This window comes from Platalea leucorodia (genome assembly GCF_965183815.1).
Source record: "Platalea leucorodia genome assembly, chromosome: 3".
Lineage (NCBI taxonomy): Eukaryota > Metazoa > Chordata > Aves > Pelecaniformes > Threskiornithidae > Platalea > Platalea leucorodia.
Window position 1 is genome coordinate 11,797,500 of NC_138825.1, and position 16,449 is coordinate 11,813,948.

At 39.4% G+C, this 16,449-nt stretch overlaps 1 protein-coding gene across 1 annotated transcript in view; it reads right to left on the reverse strand.

Moving 5' to 3' along the window:
* EHBP1 (EH domain binding protein 1) overlaps window positions 1-16,449 on the reverse strand; it is a 226,218-nt gene that overhangs the window by 133,737 nt on the left and 76,032 nt on the right. Inside the window, exons 6-7 of the mRNA XM_082306310.1 lie at window positions 6,581-6,762; window positions 2,270-2,409 (exon numbers count right to left, since the gene is read on the reverse strand). Of these exons, the coding sequence (XP_082162436.1) occupies window positions 2,270-2,409; window positions 6,581-6,762 (322 nt within the window). The remainder of the gene's footprint in view (window positions 1-2,269; window positions 2,410-6,580; window positions 6,763-16,449) is intronic.

Below are 16,449 nucleotides of genomic sequence, written 5' to 3' on the forward strand. Positions count from 1 at the left end.
GAAAGAAATTTTCAAGAGAGTACTTCATTACATCAGTTTTGTTCCATTTCCTTCTTTCTATATTTCTTCCTATTTTTCTACAATGATTCCTATCTCTTTCTCTCGCGGTTCCTCAGCTCTTCTCCTTGTGTTTTATTACTTTTTCCCATTCATTATATTTATTACAGGAGTCACTCCAACTGCCAATGAAATCAGTCTTGAACACATGTTGAAATAGATCCTTTACATTTTACTTATTAATGTTTACTTACTGTCCTATGTTTTACGTTCTCCCATTTGCTTGGGAAACTACATGCACTCATTCTCCTTCAACATCCCTCTCATCCCTCTCCTTGCCTAATGCGGGAAAAGTTAGCCAGGCTAATGAAGCAACTCAGCTGTTGTAGCCAACACAAGAAGAAAAAGTCCAAGGCTGACCTTTTGCCCCCTCAGGTTTCCTTAATGATGCATCTACAAAAATCCCAACCCAACCCTCCCATCTTGTATCATTAGAAAACAGTATCAGAACAGGCTGAACAATAAGCAGATATAGTTTAGTTCACAATTTATTGCTTCTGCCTTTCAAGTAGGTATTGTAATGTTTGCTTAGAACAGATCATTTTGGCCTTTACAACAACAGATGAAAAGCTGAAATGCCTCTAAAAGAACTCAAGCTAGGACCTTGTGTTGCACATCAGACAGCTCACCCCTCCCCATCTATCTCCAGGGATGTCCTACATAGCCAAAGGACAGTGGACAGACTAGACTGATCTACATCAGCTTTTTGCTTGTTCAGGAATCGTTTGTTGGCTTGTTTAGATGCTGAATGCTGCAAAATCAATAAAGTTGAGGACCAAGATCTGCTGCTTTTCAACTACTGTCCTGTATGTGGGTTTTCCATAGCAGTCCTCAGTGCTTTATCTAGGCCTATCTTAATAAAACACATCTGCACAATAGTTTATATAGACTTTATGTAGCCTCTCCTTTATGCGCCCTTGTCCTCTCTGTGATTATTGGATGCCCTGGTGAATATGTCAGGTTTTGCTTGGTGTTCTGACACGCACCTGAATTATTCTGGTTACACTGGTAAAGGAGAGGAAGACCTTGTAGAATGATTTCAGTGTGACCAGACTGCTATTTCTCCACTCCCTGACCAAGAGTACATTATCTCTGTCTCTCAAATACTTCATTCTGGACTTTCCAATCTGGTCTGTGCCAGACACATACAGCATAAGTAGAGATTTGGTCAGGGTACAAAATGTTTAATTAAATATGTAAAGCATGGAGAAAATATATTTGCATCCTTTCACAACACTAAATATAACTAAGTAATAACTGCTTCAGGCTGAACCTTTCAATTGCAATGAAAACTCAAAAAGAAGAGATGCAACTAATGTTTCGTAACACTGAACCAACGTTCCTCAGGATTTTCAAGAACATATTTGACAATTCACTTCCCTGCTTGGGATGCTCTTCCCCACCTTAGGGAAGGATCCCATTATTTCAACAGACATTTTTAAAGAGTACTGGCAGGCTTGAAGGCTGGTACCAGAAGTTTATTTGCCTTTTCCTGATTCTTTTACACTAAGAGTTCCTACAGAACTCATCTGGAGCAGTACTACATAACGATCTCCACCAACAATTTAACATCATCACATCCTGAGCTGACTTGCATCAATTAGTTCAGCTATCCTGGACACACTAAGCATTTTCACCAGTAAGCAATTCAAATGTAGGTTATGCTATCTCACTTCAAACAACCTGACTATCAAATTCCGTTAAAGTCCTTTAACAGACTCCTGATTTCATTTCCACGAGACACCCCCAACCAAAAGGCAGAAGTATGCTGCCTGGAATTACCATGTTATTGAGCAGAACCTCAGCACCCAGCCATGGCACAACTCATTTCGCAGTTATTCTCACAAACTGTCTTCATTATTTCACTTCAGCTCATCCTCTTGCCTTCTTGCTTGCTGACCCCTTCCCTCCATCTTTTTACTCCTCTGTTCACTCTGGTTCTTTGCTTCCCTAAAATGCTACCCACTTAAGTGTATTCTCTCCTAAAAACAGGACACACATACACACACACAAATCAATGCTCTTAAATTCACAAATATTAAACTTTGTTGAGTTATGGATGGGTCCCTCTTCCTTCGAAATATCCTAAATTTTGTTTTGGTTCGGGTTGTTTAAAATTAAATACAAATATAGTATAAGGATAAAATCCATGGAACACAGCTGGCAATTAGCAAAGGGAACTATATTTTACCATCTGTGTGGCAAAACCAACCTGTAATTTTTGCAGCCTTTTCCTCTTGATTCACTCTGTTTTCTTCATCTTCTTCATTGTCTTCCTCAAAATCATCTAGATTTCCAATATCAGCTTGTTTCATACTCATCAAACTAGCCAGGCTTTGCATGTCTTCATCCCTAAATAACAAATTTCAAACCAGGCATTAAAATGCAGTCTGTTAATACCACATCTGATACTGCTGCATTATTAAAAATCCTTTAAATATTTTTATGCTTTCTTTTCTTCAGGGAGGTCTCTGATCTCAGATCTGATCTTGAATATAGCGAAAGAACAAAATGAATACACTCATGTATATTCATTTCTGAAGGGAAAGTTTTCTATTAACAAAATTCTAAAGGGTAAAAACAGCCCTGCCATGCATTAAGAGTCAATTTAGCAACTGCTTCTCAAAATTTTAAACCAGCCCAGGAATACTAGTAAACACTTATCCGGTCTCCTTTGGTTGAAGTGAATTGCTTGGTCAGACCTATTGTCCACATGCTGCATGTGACACCTATCACTATATTCATTCAGAACTCCTGACACTGTTACAGAAATTAAAATCCCTTTTCTAAACATCTGAATTCATTAACAAGATAAAAACCCATTATATAGCAATGGCCAATTTAAATTCTCATTTGACTGTATCTCATATATATATCTTTCACATAACTGTACCTTTCATATCAAATGTATGTTTGATGAAAAGACGACAGCGGGCAAAGATTCAGAGAAATGGACGTTCTACATTTGTTTCATAAAAACCCCAAGATTTTTGAAGTACATGATGTCATTCTTGAAGCAACAGCAGTCTTACCCATTCTCTTTTAAAACCACTTCAATAGGTTTATTGAGATGGTTAATCAATTTTTTTTTTTAGCTCCTTACAATAAAACAGTCTGGGGATTGCCTGGCTAGGGAACACCTCTGCTGAAAACAGTCTGGGGATCTTGGTGGAGAGGAAGCTCAAGGAGAGCCAGCACCATGCCCTGGCAGCCAAAGGAGGCAAACAGCATCCCGAGACACATTCAAACAGGACCACAAGCAGCAGACTGAGGGAAGTCATGACCCTCATTTACTTGGGAGTTCATTGGACTGCATCTAGGGTACTTCACCCAGTGTTGGGTCCCACAGTACAGGAAAAGGTGCTGATAAACTGGAGCAAGGTCAGCAGAGGGCCACTGACATGGCTGGGGGCTGGAGCACTTGCCCTACGAAGAGAGGCTGAGGAAAATGGACTTTTGGAGCCTGGAGAAGAGACAGCTTCAGGAGGACCTAGCAGCAGCCCACCAGTACCTATGAGGACGTTGCTGAGAAGCCAGTGGTGCAAGGCAGGAGGATGACAGACAGTGAACACAGATTGAAACCAGAGAGATTCTGATCTGATGTGAGAAAAAAGTTGGAACAGTCATCAACAAGCAGTGGGATGGGTTGCCCAGAGAGGCTGTACAGGTCCCTTCCAACCTGAATTATTCTGTCTTCTTTGGAGTTGATCATGATAAAACCAGACGCACAGATTGTGTGCCTAACAATGCCAAGAAAACTATACAAATTATTTTAAAGGTACCACTTGTAGGAATAAAAAAGACATACTAATCATGCCTCAAATCTGCACAGAAACACAGAGGCACTTAAAACATGGGATTAAACTCAGGGCAATTAAACTGGGGGCAATCATTTGCCACTCTGTGCGTTCAAAGGAATCAGCATTACAGAACCCGCAGTCGCGTAAGACAACTAAGTACTTCTATCATATAAGAAGTACTAATAAACGTAAAATAAGTAACTATCAGTAAGTCAGAAAGACCCTTCTGTTCATGCAAAATTCTCAAGGTTTCATCTTCCCGTTTTGATAACCAATAGGTTAAATCAACTCTTTAAGCACAGGGGAGAAAACGTAGCACCCTACAGCGGCATTGATGGCCGGGCTCTTTTATGCACTGAAGACAAAAAGCCGGGAGCAGTTGGCAGTCAGATCTTGTAAATCACTTGTTCGTGTAAAGTTTAGAAATTAAAAGGTCTCCAAAGTACTATTTATTTTTACTGTCCTTTCTGTATTCATATTTTATAATATTTTTTTCTGTGTTTCAGAAATAAGATGATTTTTGGTACTGCACAGCAACAGGCTGCAGTATTTTCTTTATAAAGTGCATAAAATAAAATTAAAAGTAAATCTCACTTTATGGAACTACTACAGTTTGTAAGAGATGTAAATAAACCTTGGCCTAGCTACCTTTTCTTGCATGTTCATGTATGTGACATCTGAATTCTCCCTCTTATTTTGACTAGTAGGACAATCTCTGTTTACACATACTGGAAACCAATGCTTTCACAAAGAACAGCTTATTTTTTTTTCAGGTCCCTGGTTCAGGGCAATATTAAAGCCCTGTTGTTAACTTACTGTCTACCTGACTTACAGTTCTCAGTCTAAAACCTATTGATTTCAATGAGAAGAAGGTATATGTGATCCTAAATGGATCAGTTTTTACAAATTATGGCCTCAAAAAGCACTAAGAGCCTAGTATAGCTATTTACTGTACTGTTCATGGATGTTGGTTGTTCCAAAAAAATTAGGAAGTTATCAGATACTGTCTTTTTCACTTCCATTTTCAGCTGCAATACCATGTTAAACCACAGTTAAATACTTCAAAATTTCATTCTTATATGGTAGGTCAAAATTTGGTTCACAACAGGGTAATCAGAGAAGGGAAACAGTAATAATAATTAATTGTAATTAATGCATTTGTGGCTTTCAAAGCATGCAGACAAAAAGCCTTTTTGTGTCAAAATGTATGCCTTAACATGACAGTCATGCTGTTCATGCAACAGTTTTGGGGCACTTGTATCGCAGTGGGCAATGTCTACAAGTGCATTCAGAATACTGAAAGCTAGAAGTAAACTGTTAGTCTCTTGGGGGGAAAAAGAAATTTAAAAAGAGGTAAAAGAACCTCTAGGGCAGTAGTTTCCCCATCTACCCCTTTTTGTTCTGCCATTTGAATCAGAAATAGTGTGGCCTGCAGGACTAGGGAAGCGTTCGTCCCCCTGTACTCAGCACTGGTGAGGCCGCACCTCGAGTCCTGTGTTCAGTTTTGAGCCCCTCACTACCAGAAGGACATCGAGGTGCTGGAGCGTGTCCAGAGAACGGCAACGAAGCTGGTGAAGGGTCTGGAGCACAAGTCCTGTGAGGAGCCACTGAGGAGCTGGGTTTGTTTAGCCTGGAGAGGAGGAGGCTGAGGGGAGACCTTATCGCTCTCTACAACTGCCTGAAAGGAGGCTGTAGCGAGGTGGGGGTTGGTCTCTTCTCCCAAGTAAAAACTGATAGGAAGAGAGGAAATGGCCTCAAGTTGCACCAGGGGAGGTTTAGTTTGGATATTAGGAAAAGTTTCTTCACTGAAAGGGTAGTCAGGCACTGGAACAGGCTGCCCAGGGAAGTGGTTGAGTCTCCATCCCTGGAAGTATTTAAAAGACAGCTGGATGGGGAGCTTAGGGACATGGTTTAGTGGTGGACTTGGCAGTGATAGGTTAACGGTTGGGCTCGATAATCTTAAAGGTCTTTTCCAACCTAAGTGATTCTATAATTCTATGATTCTCACATTCCCATATTCTAGAGACAGAAAGGAAAAGCAAAACAGGATGGGTGACAAACGATCCATCCTCCAGCCACAAGAAGTTGTTAACATCTGACATCTTGAATCTGACAGAATTTGCAGGAGAGGTTATAGGATCTGCAAAAATAATCTGTATCCTCTGCCTTCCAAAGGCTGTTGAAATAAGGGACAGAACCAGGTGAGTAAGTAGGGGGAGTGGTAATCAGTGCCCAACTGAACTCTTTTCACACAATGGTCTTGTGTTCAACCCGAAATCTTACTTCTGACTCCACCCTCTCTCACCTTACAGTTGGCTTTGTCCTTCTTTCATTCTTTGTGAAATATAAATAGGTGAAATAGAAATAAGTTCTCCTTCCCACATTTCCCTTGCAGTCTGTTGATGTACACTCCTGCTGATTTCAAACCTGCAGATATTTTTAAGCTACTGTTATTTAAAATGTCTATAATGGTAGAGGATAAGCCATTTGTCTCTGAAGAACACAAGACTAAAATCAGAGTAAGAAATTACTTTTATTCAGCTAAGAAACTAAGTATGGCAGGAACGATAGGTATGCTGAAGGATACTCTTAAATTCTGTCATTCTATACAGAAAGAGCTCTTTATCCAAAGAATTCTTTGAAAAGCAACACAAAGGCTATCTGGTTAAAAAAAAAAACAAAACCAAAACACAACACAACAAAAAAAACCCCCAACAACTTACGTGGCTTTTCCTTCCCTCAGGAAAATACAAGATAAAGAGAACTGTAGTGTGGCAGATACCACTTTCTTAGACAAAGGCTTGAATTTTAACTTGACATCTGTCTGTGTAGGCATGGGGCTTGCATATTGCTTCATGTTGATGCTGCTCGTGGCAAGTGCTTTTCTGCGTCCAGAAGGAGATTCCTGAAAGCAAAGGAAAAACAAAATAAACGTAAAAGGTGCTGTTACACTAAAACCTGTGTGTGCATAAAATAAAACATACACTTATTAAATCTGCATCATTCTTTTTGCAAGTACGCAGGCAGCAAGGATTGCTATGGTCCCTTCTAGAGACAGAAACCCATTTCTTAAACTAGGTCAGCCACTAATGGTAGCTCTTTGAACACCTGCTTAGTGCAACATAAAAAAAAAAAAAAAAACAAACCACAAAAAACCAAACAAAGGTTATTCATTGTGATTAGTGGTCTTCCATCTGAGAACCTAGGTCTTTAAGGCCTTGAGCTTATAGCAGCATCCACAGCACACATCCGTTTAAGCAAGCGGGAATATATCTCCATTTCTTCTGATAGCAATCTGGACTAGTTTTGTCCAAACTTGGATAGTCCTGGACCAACCTATGGAAGATATCAGTTTCAATTATGCATATATTTCTTTACGTAACGGTATGAGGCCATCAAGTTAATATGTTGAACTGCTATCTGTGTTTAATGTTCAAATATAATACCTGAATATTTTTCAAAGCAACGGTACTTCTCACTAGTGTTGTACATGTACTATTAGAAGTGGTAGGTTTCTGAAATTAAGATTGACAATGCTTCCGAAAATATTGATAAAGATTTTGCAAGGGAAAAAAAAATGAACAGCAAGAAAGAGAATGATAAAAGCCTAGGTTATATTTCAAAATAAAGGTGTTGCTCACAGTTTAACAATTCAGACAAATTAATCTAAAATGCATCTAAGAATCTACTCTCTTGTTCCATCTAATATCAGCATCAGCATCAAAGAAATATGCAATAACGCTCCAGTAACAAAAATAAAACAAAAAAGCCCTGCTGTTAACTCTTTTGAAAAATGTTCTCACAAAAAGACTACATTTTACTGCAGTTGACAATGTGTTGAATAAAGAATACTAATTCAACCAAAACATTCAAGCATCTTTTTTCAAAGTACTTGACATTTCCGCCCAGTAGAATAAGTCAGAATGTAATATGTCATCCCCAAAGAATACCTCGTTTAAAAAACTAGCCTTATCTGTCAGATTATGCACAGCAATATTATACAGAACTATTAGTGCATGTAGATACCTTATGAATGAATTTCAAAAATGCATCAAACACTTGAGAAGGATTTAGGCCCTCTCAGAAGAAATACTTAAGAATATGCAAATACTCTCAACTGAATCAAATTGAACAGATGTGACTATCACAAACAATATGAGTGCTCTTTCCCTGGCCACGACTGTCAATCAAAGAGTGAGATTAAGGTCCAAGGTTCTGACAATGTGTAAAATGGAAAGTATGATCAGGGAGTTTCAATTATTACACAGATATGAACAACAATAATCTGTTATTGCACCGTACCTTTAGCATAACTAAACATTACAACTCATTATACCAAACGCAAGATTTACTGTGGCACCTGTTCAGAAAGCAACATAAGAGACATGGCACTTCTTTTGAGCCTGTTCACCAGGTAAACGTAGGGAAGCAGTTTGCATCTTAACAGCAACTTGTTTCGTAAAGCTAAATTTTCAATATTCACATTATGGTGTGAAAATGGTGGTCAAGGTGAACAGAAAGGAAGTTTGCTTAAACCTCTTCTAGTTACTTTTTTTAAGTATCTTTAGAGAAAACTGGCATACATAATGTGGTGTGCAAACATTTATGCAACTGGCATGGTAAAAACTACTTGCCAATTCTGGTGCATGTGCTTTTCTGCCAAACAGAAAAGGAGCAACCAGAAATTACAAAGTAACTTGGAGCCACATGGAGAAGACAAGGGGCAACAGGTACAAGTTGCACTGGGAGAGGTTTCGTGTCGATATAAGAAAGACATTTTTTACAGCGAGAACAATCGGTCACTGGAACAACCACCCCAGGGATGTGGTAGAGTCGCCACTGCAGGAGGTTTTCAAGATGCGACTGGACAGGGCGCTAGATAATCTCATCTAAGCTCCCTTTCCCGTGAATTTCCAGACAATCTTTCCAGATCCCTTCCAGGCTGGGCTGTTTGATGGTTCTACGATTCTAACTTGCATATGCCCTCACCTGCAGTCAGGCCAAAGGCAAACATTCCACCCATGGGCTATAATGACCAGGAAACATTTGTCACACTTTGGACTTGACTCTTCTTTGAATCGTTTGGGATAAACTTACGCTTGCAGACAAAAACCAGTTATACCCCAGCTGGTTTTAAAATCCGCATTATGGTTATCAGTGTTATTCTTACTGAAATGATACTTAGCAACGTAACTCGAATATGTGGAAAGACTCTTCATTTGTTCACTATTCCCAAATTATGCAATTAGGTTTTCCTTCAAAAAAAAAAAAAGCTCGCATTTTTTTTTCCTTTTTAAAGAAGATGCATGTCTGTTGTCATGCCCTCATTCCCCTTCATCAATGCAAACACCCCAAAAAAGATCAGGTATATCTACACCCAGTGAGAAACAGGCATAGGGAAGAAATCATGAACATGGGTACCTGCTTGCAGCCTTCCAGATGAACCTCTGATCAGCCATACCATGCCCATGTTCTGACGTGTTCTTTGCAGTGACTATGAAAATCACTTCCCTGCAGCTGTAAACATCCCCAATTTAACAAAGACCTAGATTACTTCCTTCCTTACTTCCAATGCCTTCTCAGTGCTGGCTCACCTGTTACACCCCATGCTACGAGAGCAACACACAGATCTCCCACGAGGTCCCTGAGAGGTATCATAGGGAACACAAGCACGCTTCAATGACTCCGAGAAACAGAATTTGAGGCAGTAACAATATTTGAGGGCAGAGCCACTTTCTCTTGTTACAAACACACCATCTTATCTGATAACATAACTGAGGTGCATCACCTCTTTATCAAGGTGATTTTACTAAAAAAGTCAAAGCGAACAAGCAAAGCCAACCCAATGGTGAATCTGAAGTGAAGGACAGAGCATTAAACTTGCAAACATCCAAAAGCTGGACGCAGATATCAAGGCAGGAGAATTTTGGAATGATGTGGAATTACATTTTCACTTAATATCTATCTATTGTAAAAATGATCATCTTGCCATTTGCAGCTTCAGATTATCTGGATCAGAGAGTGAATAAGAGACCTGAATCAGGAAGAGGTGAAGTTCTCCCAGTGACGATCATCATCAGCAATTCCTTGTGAAACCTGCTGGGGGTAGCTGGCGTAGAAGAGGAGGGAGACAAGAGTGCAGGCAGGTGTGTGCCAGTACAAAGGGGAGAAGCCAGCCATGTGCAAGAAGATTCTCTTAGCACTAAATATCCTGAGGTGCTGTGAAGAATAAGACATATTTGGCAATCAAGTTCAGTCTTTCTGAGAAAGGAATTAATTTCATAATCTTTTTGTGGGCCAAAGACAGAAGTTGAGTTTTCAGGTTCCAATTGCCTATAAAAATCCAAATTTGTAAATTTATCATATTAAAAAAAGAAGATAAAACCAAACAAAAACAGACAGTCTCTGATCTTACAAGTTTTATTTTCCTTAACATGAGAGTTTAAGTACATCCTCCTACTCTCCCAGAAAATTGTGTTGGAAGTGTTGCAATGTTTTCTCCTTTTAAGCTTTATAAGCTTGGCCTTATATGGTTTTAGCTATATAAGTAAAGGGGGGGGGGAAACTTCTTTTTTGACCCTGAAAAGGATATTCTCAAGGTGCTTAGGTCCATGACTGATTTCACGATGTATTATGTTTTCTACTCTGACATACAACTAACTTTTAAAAAATTGTTTTTAAATGTCAGAACATGCTAACAACCACTTCTTACAAAGGTTGTAACATTTTCTTCAAAAAACCCTACATGCTTTGTATAACACAATCTGAGTTACCCTAGAACCACAGAGAGATTTTTGTGCAGAATAAATCATTTTTAACCAGCAGAGACAAAATAATCCAAGAGAAATACCTATGAGCAGGGTATACAGGAACAGCTTCAGCAGTAGGCTGGAATGAGTTATTTCAAACAGAAGCACACTTTGGTAAGATACTAACATCCATTTAATAGTAAAAGTCTGATCTGGTGTTATTTGTGTCTCATACGAGCACATGGAGTTTTGTGGAAGGTAAAGCAGGAATCCCAATGCAAATCTTTTAATTACTCAACTTCCCTGATTTTAACTATACAATCAAAGTTTAAAATGCATAAGGCTCAATTATCCCTCCAGGTATTTCACATACATGTGACTGCCAGAGTTGCCACATCACGTTTTGTGAAAGGGTGCATGGAAAAGTCAATTTTGAAATCACAAGAGGGAAACGATCCATGTGATAATAGAGAGGTGACAAAATACTTTAGCACACTTAACAATCAAGATGGAGGTCATTCGGTAAAAAAATCAGTAATTTGGAAACTCTTTACTTTTTAAAGAAAGAAAATGCATTATGCAAATAAAATCAACGATGATATTTTGAATATTACAGAAAGATAGAAGATAAGCTACAATACGGGTAAAATACAGATACCTCTAGGTTATCTTCCAGCTCAAACATACTACCATGTTTGAGAATGGGCACTGTTTGGTTCATAAGATAATATGTGGAATACTGGTTAACAATCTTTTGTTGTTGTTTCATGTTTGCTACTGTATAGTTCTAGCAAGAGAAGCAACATACCAGAAAGAAAGGCATTCTTTCAGAAAACACCAATAAATGATTAAAAAAAGAACTAGTTGGTATGTTAGCAGGAACTACTGAAGCCTATCTTCTTGAATAACAGTATAATGGCTGTGCTGGGTCAATCAAAAGCTCTGAGAAACCTGTATATTATTTACAAAGCATATCGTTGACAAAGCGATCATTATAATTCACTTAAAGAAGAGTAAAAACCACACACAAACATATAGCAATACTTCTCCAGAATACTCTACTCTGCTGGGGAATTTCTGCTTTTGTATTCTAAACTTTTATGCCTTTCTCTCACAAGCAGCTCCATCCCCCTTGACACACTGCTCCTCCTACTCCCCTTAGTCCCTGAAATGCCCCTAGCATACACCATATTTTGGGTGAAATAACCCTACCTGTGCACTGCACCAAGCTGTATCCGCTGCTCACAGCTGGGGAAGCGGCAGGATATGGTGTGTGCCTGGCTCTGCACTATGCCGACCAGCTGGCTGGTACTTGTGTATCCTGGTACTTTACGAAATCTGGCAAAATACTGGGGGGGGGGGGCGCTCAAAGCTAGCAAAATAAAGATGAATACAGAAAATAACAAGACCTCCTAATAACCTGGAGTACTTTGATTTCTGAATTCAAACAACGAAATATGTAGAGCAGGCAATACTACGTACATCAATAGAAATTGCATTCCTTTTTAGTATGGAAGAGTATTAGTAGTAATGAATTTAGGTAGTTCCCAATTTCTAAGTACACTGTATGTGTTTGTACAGACTTTAAAAACATTGTCATCTCAGACACCAGCAGAGGTGCAACTTGCTGGTGCCATTACTGATGCGGTTGTTTCTAACCAACTTCTTGCTTTTAACGTGGCATCAGGACCCATGGTTTAGGAGCTAGCGGGGATATGTGAGTGCAACATGCAAGTCTGCTGGAACCTATCCCAAAGAGACAAAATCCTGCTCTTTTTCAAGTTAATCAGAAACCACATAGCTGCAAGTAGTGCAGAGCCAGGCTGGGATGAGCTCTCACTGCATGGGAGCACCTTGCACTGAGCTCTGTCGAAGCCAGAAGACCTATAGTACATACACAGACATACATTGCAAGCAGGGATTTAAATAGCTGTAGATGGGTCTTCAAGGAGCAGTTCCCAAAACTATCCCTCTACAGCATTTTAAGTTACTTCCACAAGCTCTCAAACTACCATCATATTACAAATTTGGGGGGAGAGAAGGGAAAATTAACACTGGCCAAACAGCAATCAGTTCAAATGAAACCAATGAAGCTTGATTTACAGTCACAGCTACAGGACAAGACTCACTTGTCACACAGATGTCTGTCTTGTCAATACTGCAACCATGCATCATTCTCTTCCACAATATTCATGGCTCTGAGTGGTGTCAGACATCTCAAAAGTTACTATATAGTAAGTGCCACCCTTACATAAAGACCTGCCTGATGCAAAGGATGCACATAGCCTGATCTCCTGCTACAAGGAGAATAATGTGAAGCAAGGCTAGGATGCACTAGCCTTTTCTAGGAATTATCCCCATTTTTCCCTACTAAAGCAGACCTTTCACAGCAAATAGGACTAAAATACTCTAACAAAGGAACTAAGACCAGATAATCTGTACCACACATGCAAAACAAACAGCCCATTTTTACTCAGATGATGATGATCACAGATGACAGACAGTCACATTGCACTATGAAACAGTGCCCAACTCTCTTCTGAATGAAGCAAGTCAAAAGATTAACACCTCCATATGAAAGGTTTGAACTCAGACTCTTAAAGGAGACCCCAATAATGCAATAATGCAAATTTAATGCATCCTTCTTTCCTTAAAAATGTATTTTTAATGACCTTGTGTCCTGTAATTGCCAACTGCCTGGTAAGTCTTCTTCAAGGTTAATATAAGAAGCACAAATAAATAAGAAACAGCTTTGTATTTTCTGTTAAACTGGCTTCACACTTCTAGAGTCACACAGAATCAAAATATTGGACAAATTTTGTTCATGGGGTACATTCCTGTGGGTTATTTGGGCTGGGGAAAGAGTCCCTCCACAGAAAACAGCAGAATATATTTTACCTCTACACAACTGAACTCAGCTTGCCTATACAGACCTTCAACCCCTGCTGCACCGTAGTCTTTAATTCCCCGAGACTCAACTGTCCTCCTTTCGATACACACATCTTGAGAAAACACAGTAAAATATTTCCATTCAGCAGAAACTAGATCAAAAAGTACTGTACTTCTTAATGATTTAGATACTAAATGGTCCCTCTCCCTCCCTAATAGAAATATATTAAGCGATGCATAAGCAATGTACAAACATCATCCAAAAAAGACCTAACTGGGGAAGACAACAAGTTTCCTAATTGGATATTGTTATTTTGTCAAAAGAAACAATGAGTTTTGACTATCTTTCTCCCAGAAAAGGAAGACGTACAGCGTAATATTTTTAGAGGCTGCCTTTTCACATTTTATAAAAGCAAACGCTAAAAAGCCCACAAAGATATGCAGATTTTAAAGAGGAGCATTCTTCTGCACACTTGGGCATAAAATAATTAGACGAAGCTATTTTTCTAGCTATAAAAACCCATTGAGAGGAAAGTTTTGAGGATTTCACTTTCCTTTTGCTTCGGTATTAAATAGAGAACGTTTTGAAGGAAAGCTGTCCGCTGGCACAAACCCCACCGTCCCTACAGCCACCACACACCGCGGGAGAGGGAATCGGAAAGTTCCCCCTCTCCCGCCGCTGGATGCCAGCCCTGCCGGCTGAGTTGCAAGCACCATCTTGCTTAGATGAAAAGATCACTGCTTCACCGGCAGAGCAAAATGGATCACTACAGAATTTAATTTGTGAGAGTATACAGCAATTAAATGCTAAAATAGACAAGCTACAGGGAGCTCTCTCAACTGGAGAGAGTAAATTAGAAACTATGTCAGTTAAAATAATTTAGACAGTCGGATGGGAGATTTGGAGGACCGAATGCAGGCAGCACGATCTGTGCTGAAAACTTGTTTAAAAGCAAATAATGGTTCAAGGTATCCAGAACATTATTAAGAATTATGATGCATTTGAATGGAGAATTTAATGTTTAAAAAATTCTGCACATACCAGAAAAGTCTGAGCCCTAGACCTGAGGACTAGGAAGGAAATTAAAAATATGTAAGTGCTGAAACAGCCACACTTGATTTTATTTTATATACTTATTTATTTGTGATGCTCATGAAGTGACCATTGTCCTTGCCAGACTGGGTCAAATTATTTATCACATTAGTAATATCTTAGGTGTAGGCTAAAAGGCCACTTCAACAACACCAACATGATGTGTTTTATAGCACATACAGATTAATGAATCATTATATTGGAAGCATAACACACTTTCTTACTCAGCACCAGTGGAGACTATACTTTCAGTAAGCAAAAAGAAAATACAATATCCTACTACAGCTACTGTCTTCCTACGGTCTGCTTTTAGGATAGCCCCGTGAGACTTCACCAGTGCCCTGAGAGGCTGAGGTATGTAGCGAATAATTCTTTCTGACCAAAAACCATACCTGTGGGTATGCTCAAGTGACCTGCTGTGGGTAACAACAGACCATTCATCTTCACAGACTAATCCTTTGCATTCACAGTCTCTGGAAATCTCCAGAGATTAACATCACATAGGAAGTTTAGAAAGTGAAATGATACCTAATAAATTGAAGTAATTCATCTACACTATGCAAACTACCACCAAAAAAATTTGGAGGTCCTGCTTTGCTAACAAAAATACTATTAAGCTGCTTAGACAACTACTGGACAGATGGCAGAAAATGTGCCTGACCAAAATTTTAGTCAAGCAATTTATTAATAGACCATGTGTATGAGACACAGGTATCCTCTTTTAAAGTGGGCTTGATGCTTACTAAGGGCAACAGAAAAAAGTTTACACGTGAGCTGGACAATTTTAATAAGTAGCAGAGAACTATTGAACCCTGAAATACTCAACCTTGCAAAGGATGCGGGTAACTGCTTTAAGTGTCCATTTAAAAAGTTTTCATTGCTTTCTTCTGTTTAGTATAACAGGAACGCTTCCTGAACACGCTCCCACAGAAGGATGCAATGAGATTGATAACTGACGTTGAGAAACATTTGCTCTAGTAGTTATAGCCTTTTTCCTCCTTGCTCTTTGAGATCACTTCCTCCAGAGATGCTGTGCAAGTTTCTCTTTTTCCATTAATGACAGGTTTAAATTTACTGTTAGATTCCTTCAGTCACCTGCTAAACTCTTTCTGTCCTTATGCTCTATGCAAACATTACTATAGCTTTGTAAAGTACATGAATTTTTGCTTGTGTTTGCAGAGATACAGCTTGTGTTGTACTACTCAGGAGCCCTGGAATACTTGACTATCCCATATCACTTGGCAGCGACAAGAATCACATCCTTTCCTGCAATACCTAGATCACAACATGCTGAGCTCACTAATGCCCTAATATTGTCTGGTATTTTGCTTCCCTTTTGCAGCCATTTGCTCTCTCCTGTTGGGATCATTGCATGGTAGGGACTGTTTATCCCTTTCCTGGCCCCAAATGCCGTAGCAGCCAGTTGCATGACCATCTCCCCTGGGCCTGCTAAGGTACATGGTGCAGCTATGTGCAAGTCTGCGTGTATTACTACGTAAATCACCAGTAAGCAAAAGCCATTCAGATTAAATCATTTTTTAGACAGCAAAGACTATAAGTGTAAGTCCTACTGTAACTCCCATACAGAATTTTAATTTTACCATGGACACAGGACACAAGCTCACGGAGGCTTCGCCAAAGCTGGGAGAGAAACTTGTTATTGCAAACTGGCTGTTTAAAGCCTCAAACCTTTGCTCTCAAAGGAGCAGATTTAAAGAAGTCTGGGCTTAAGCCGCTGCTGATACATGGCAGGTGAGGCTGGCTGTTGGGAAAGGTGCTGCATGCAGAGCTGGCAGTTTGGCAGAAAATAAGTGTCTTTCATTTTCTGCGAGGTTTGTGCTGCTGAGCCGGATCCTCCACA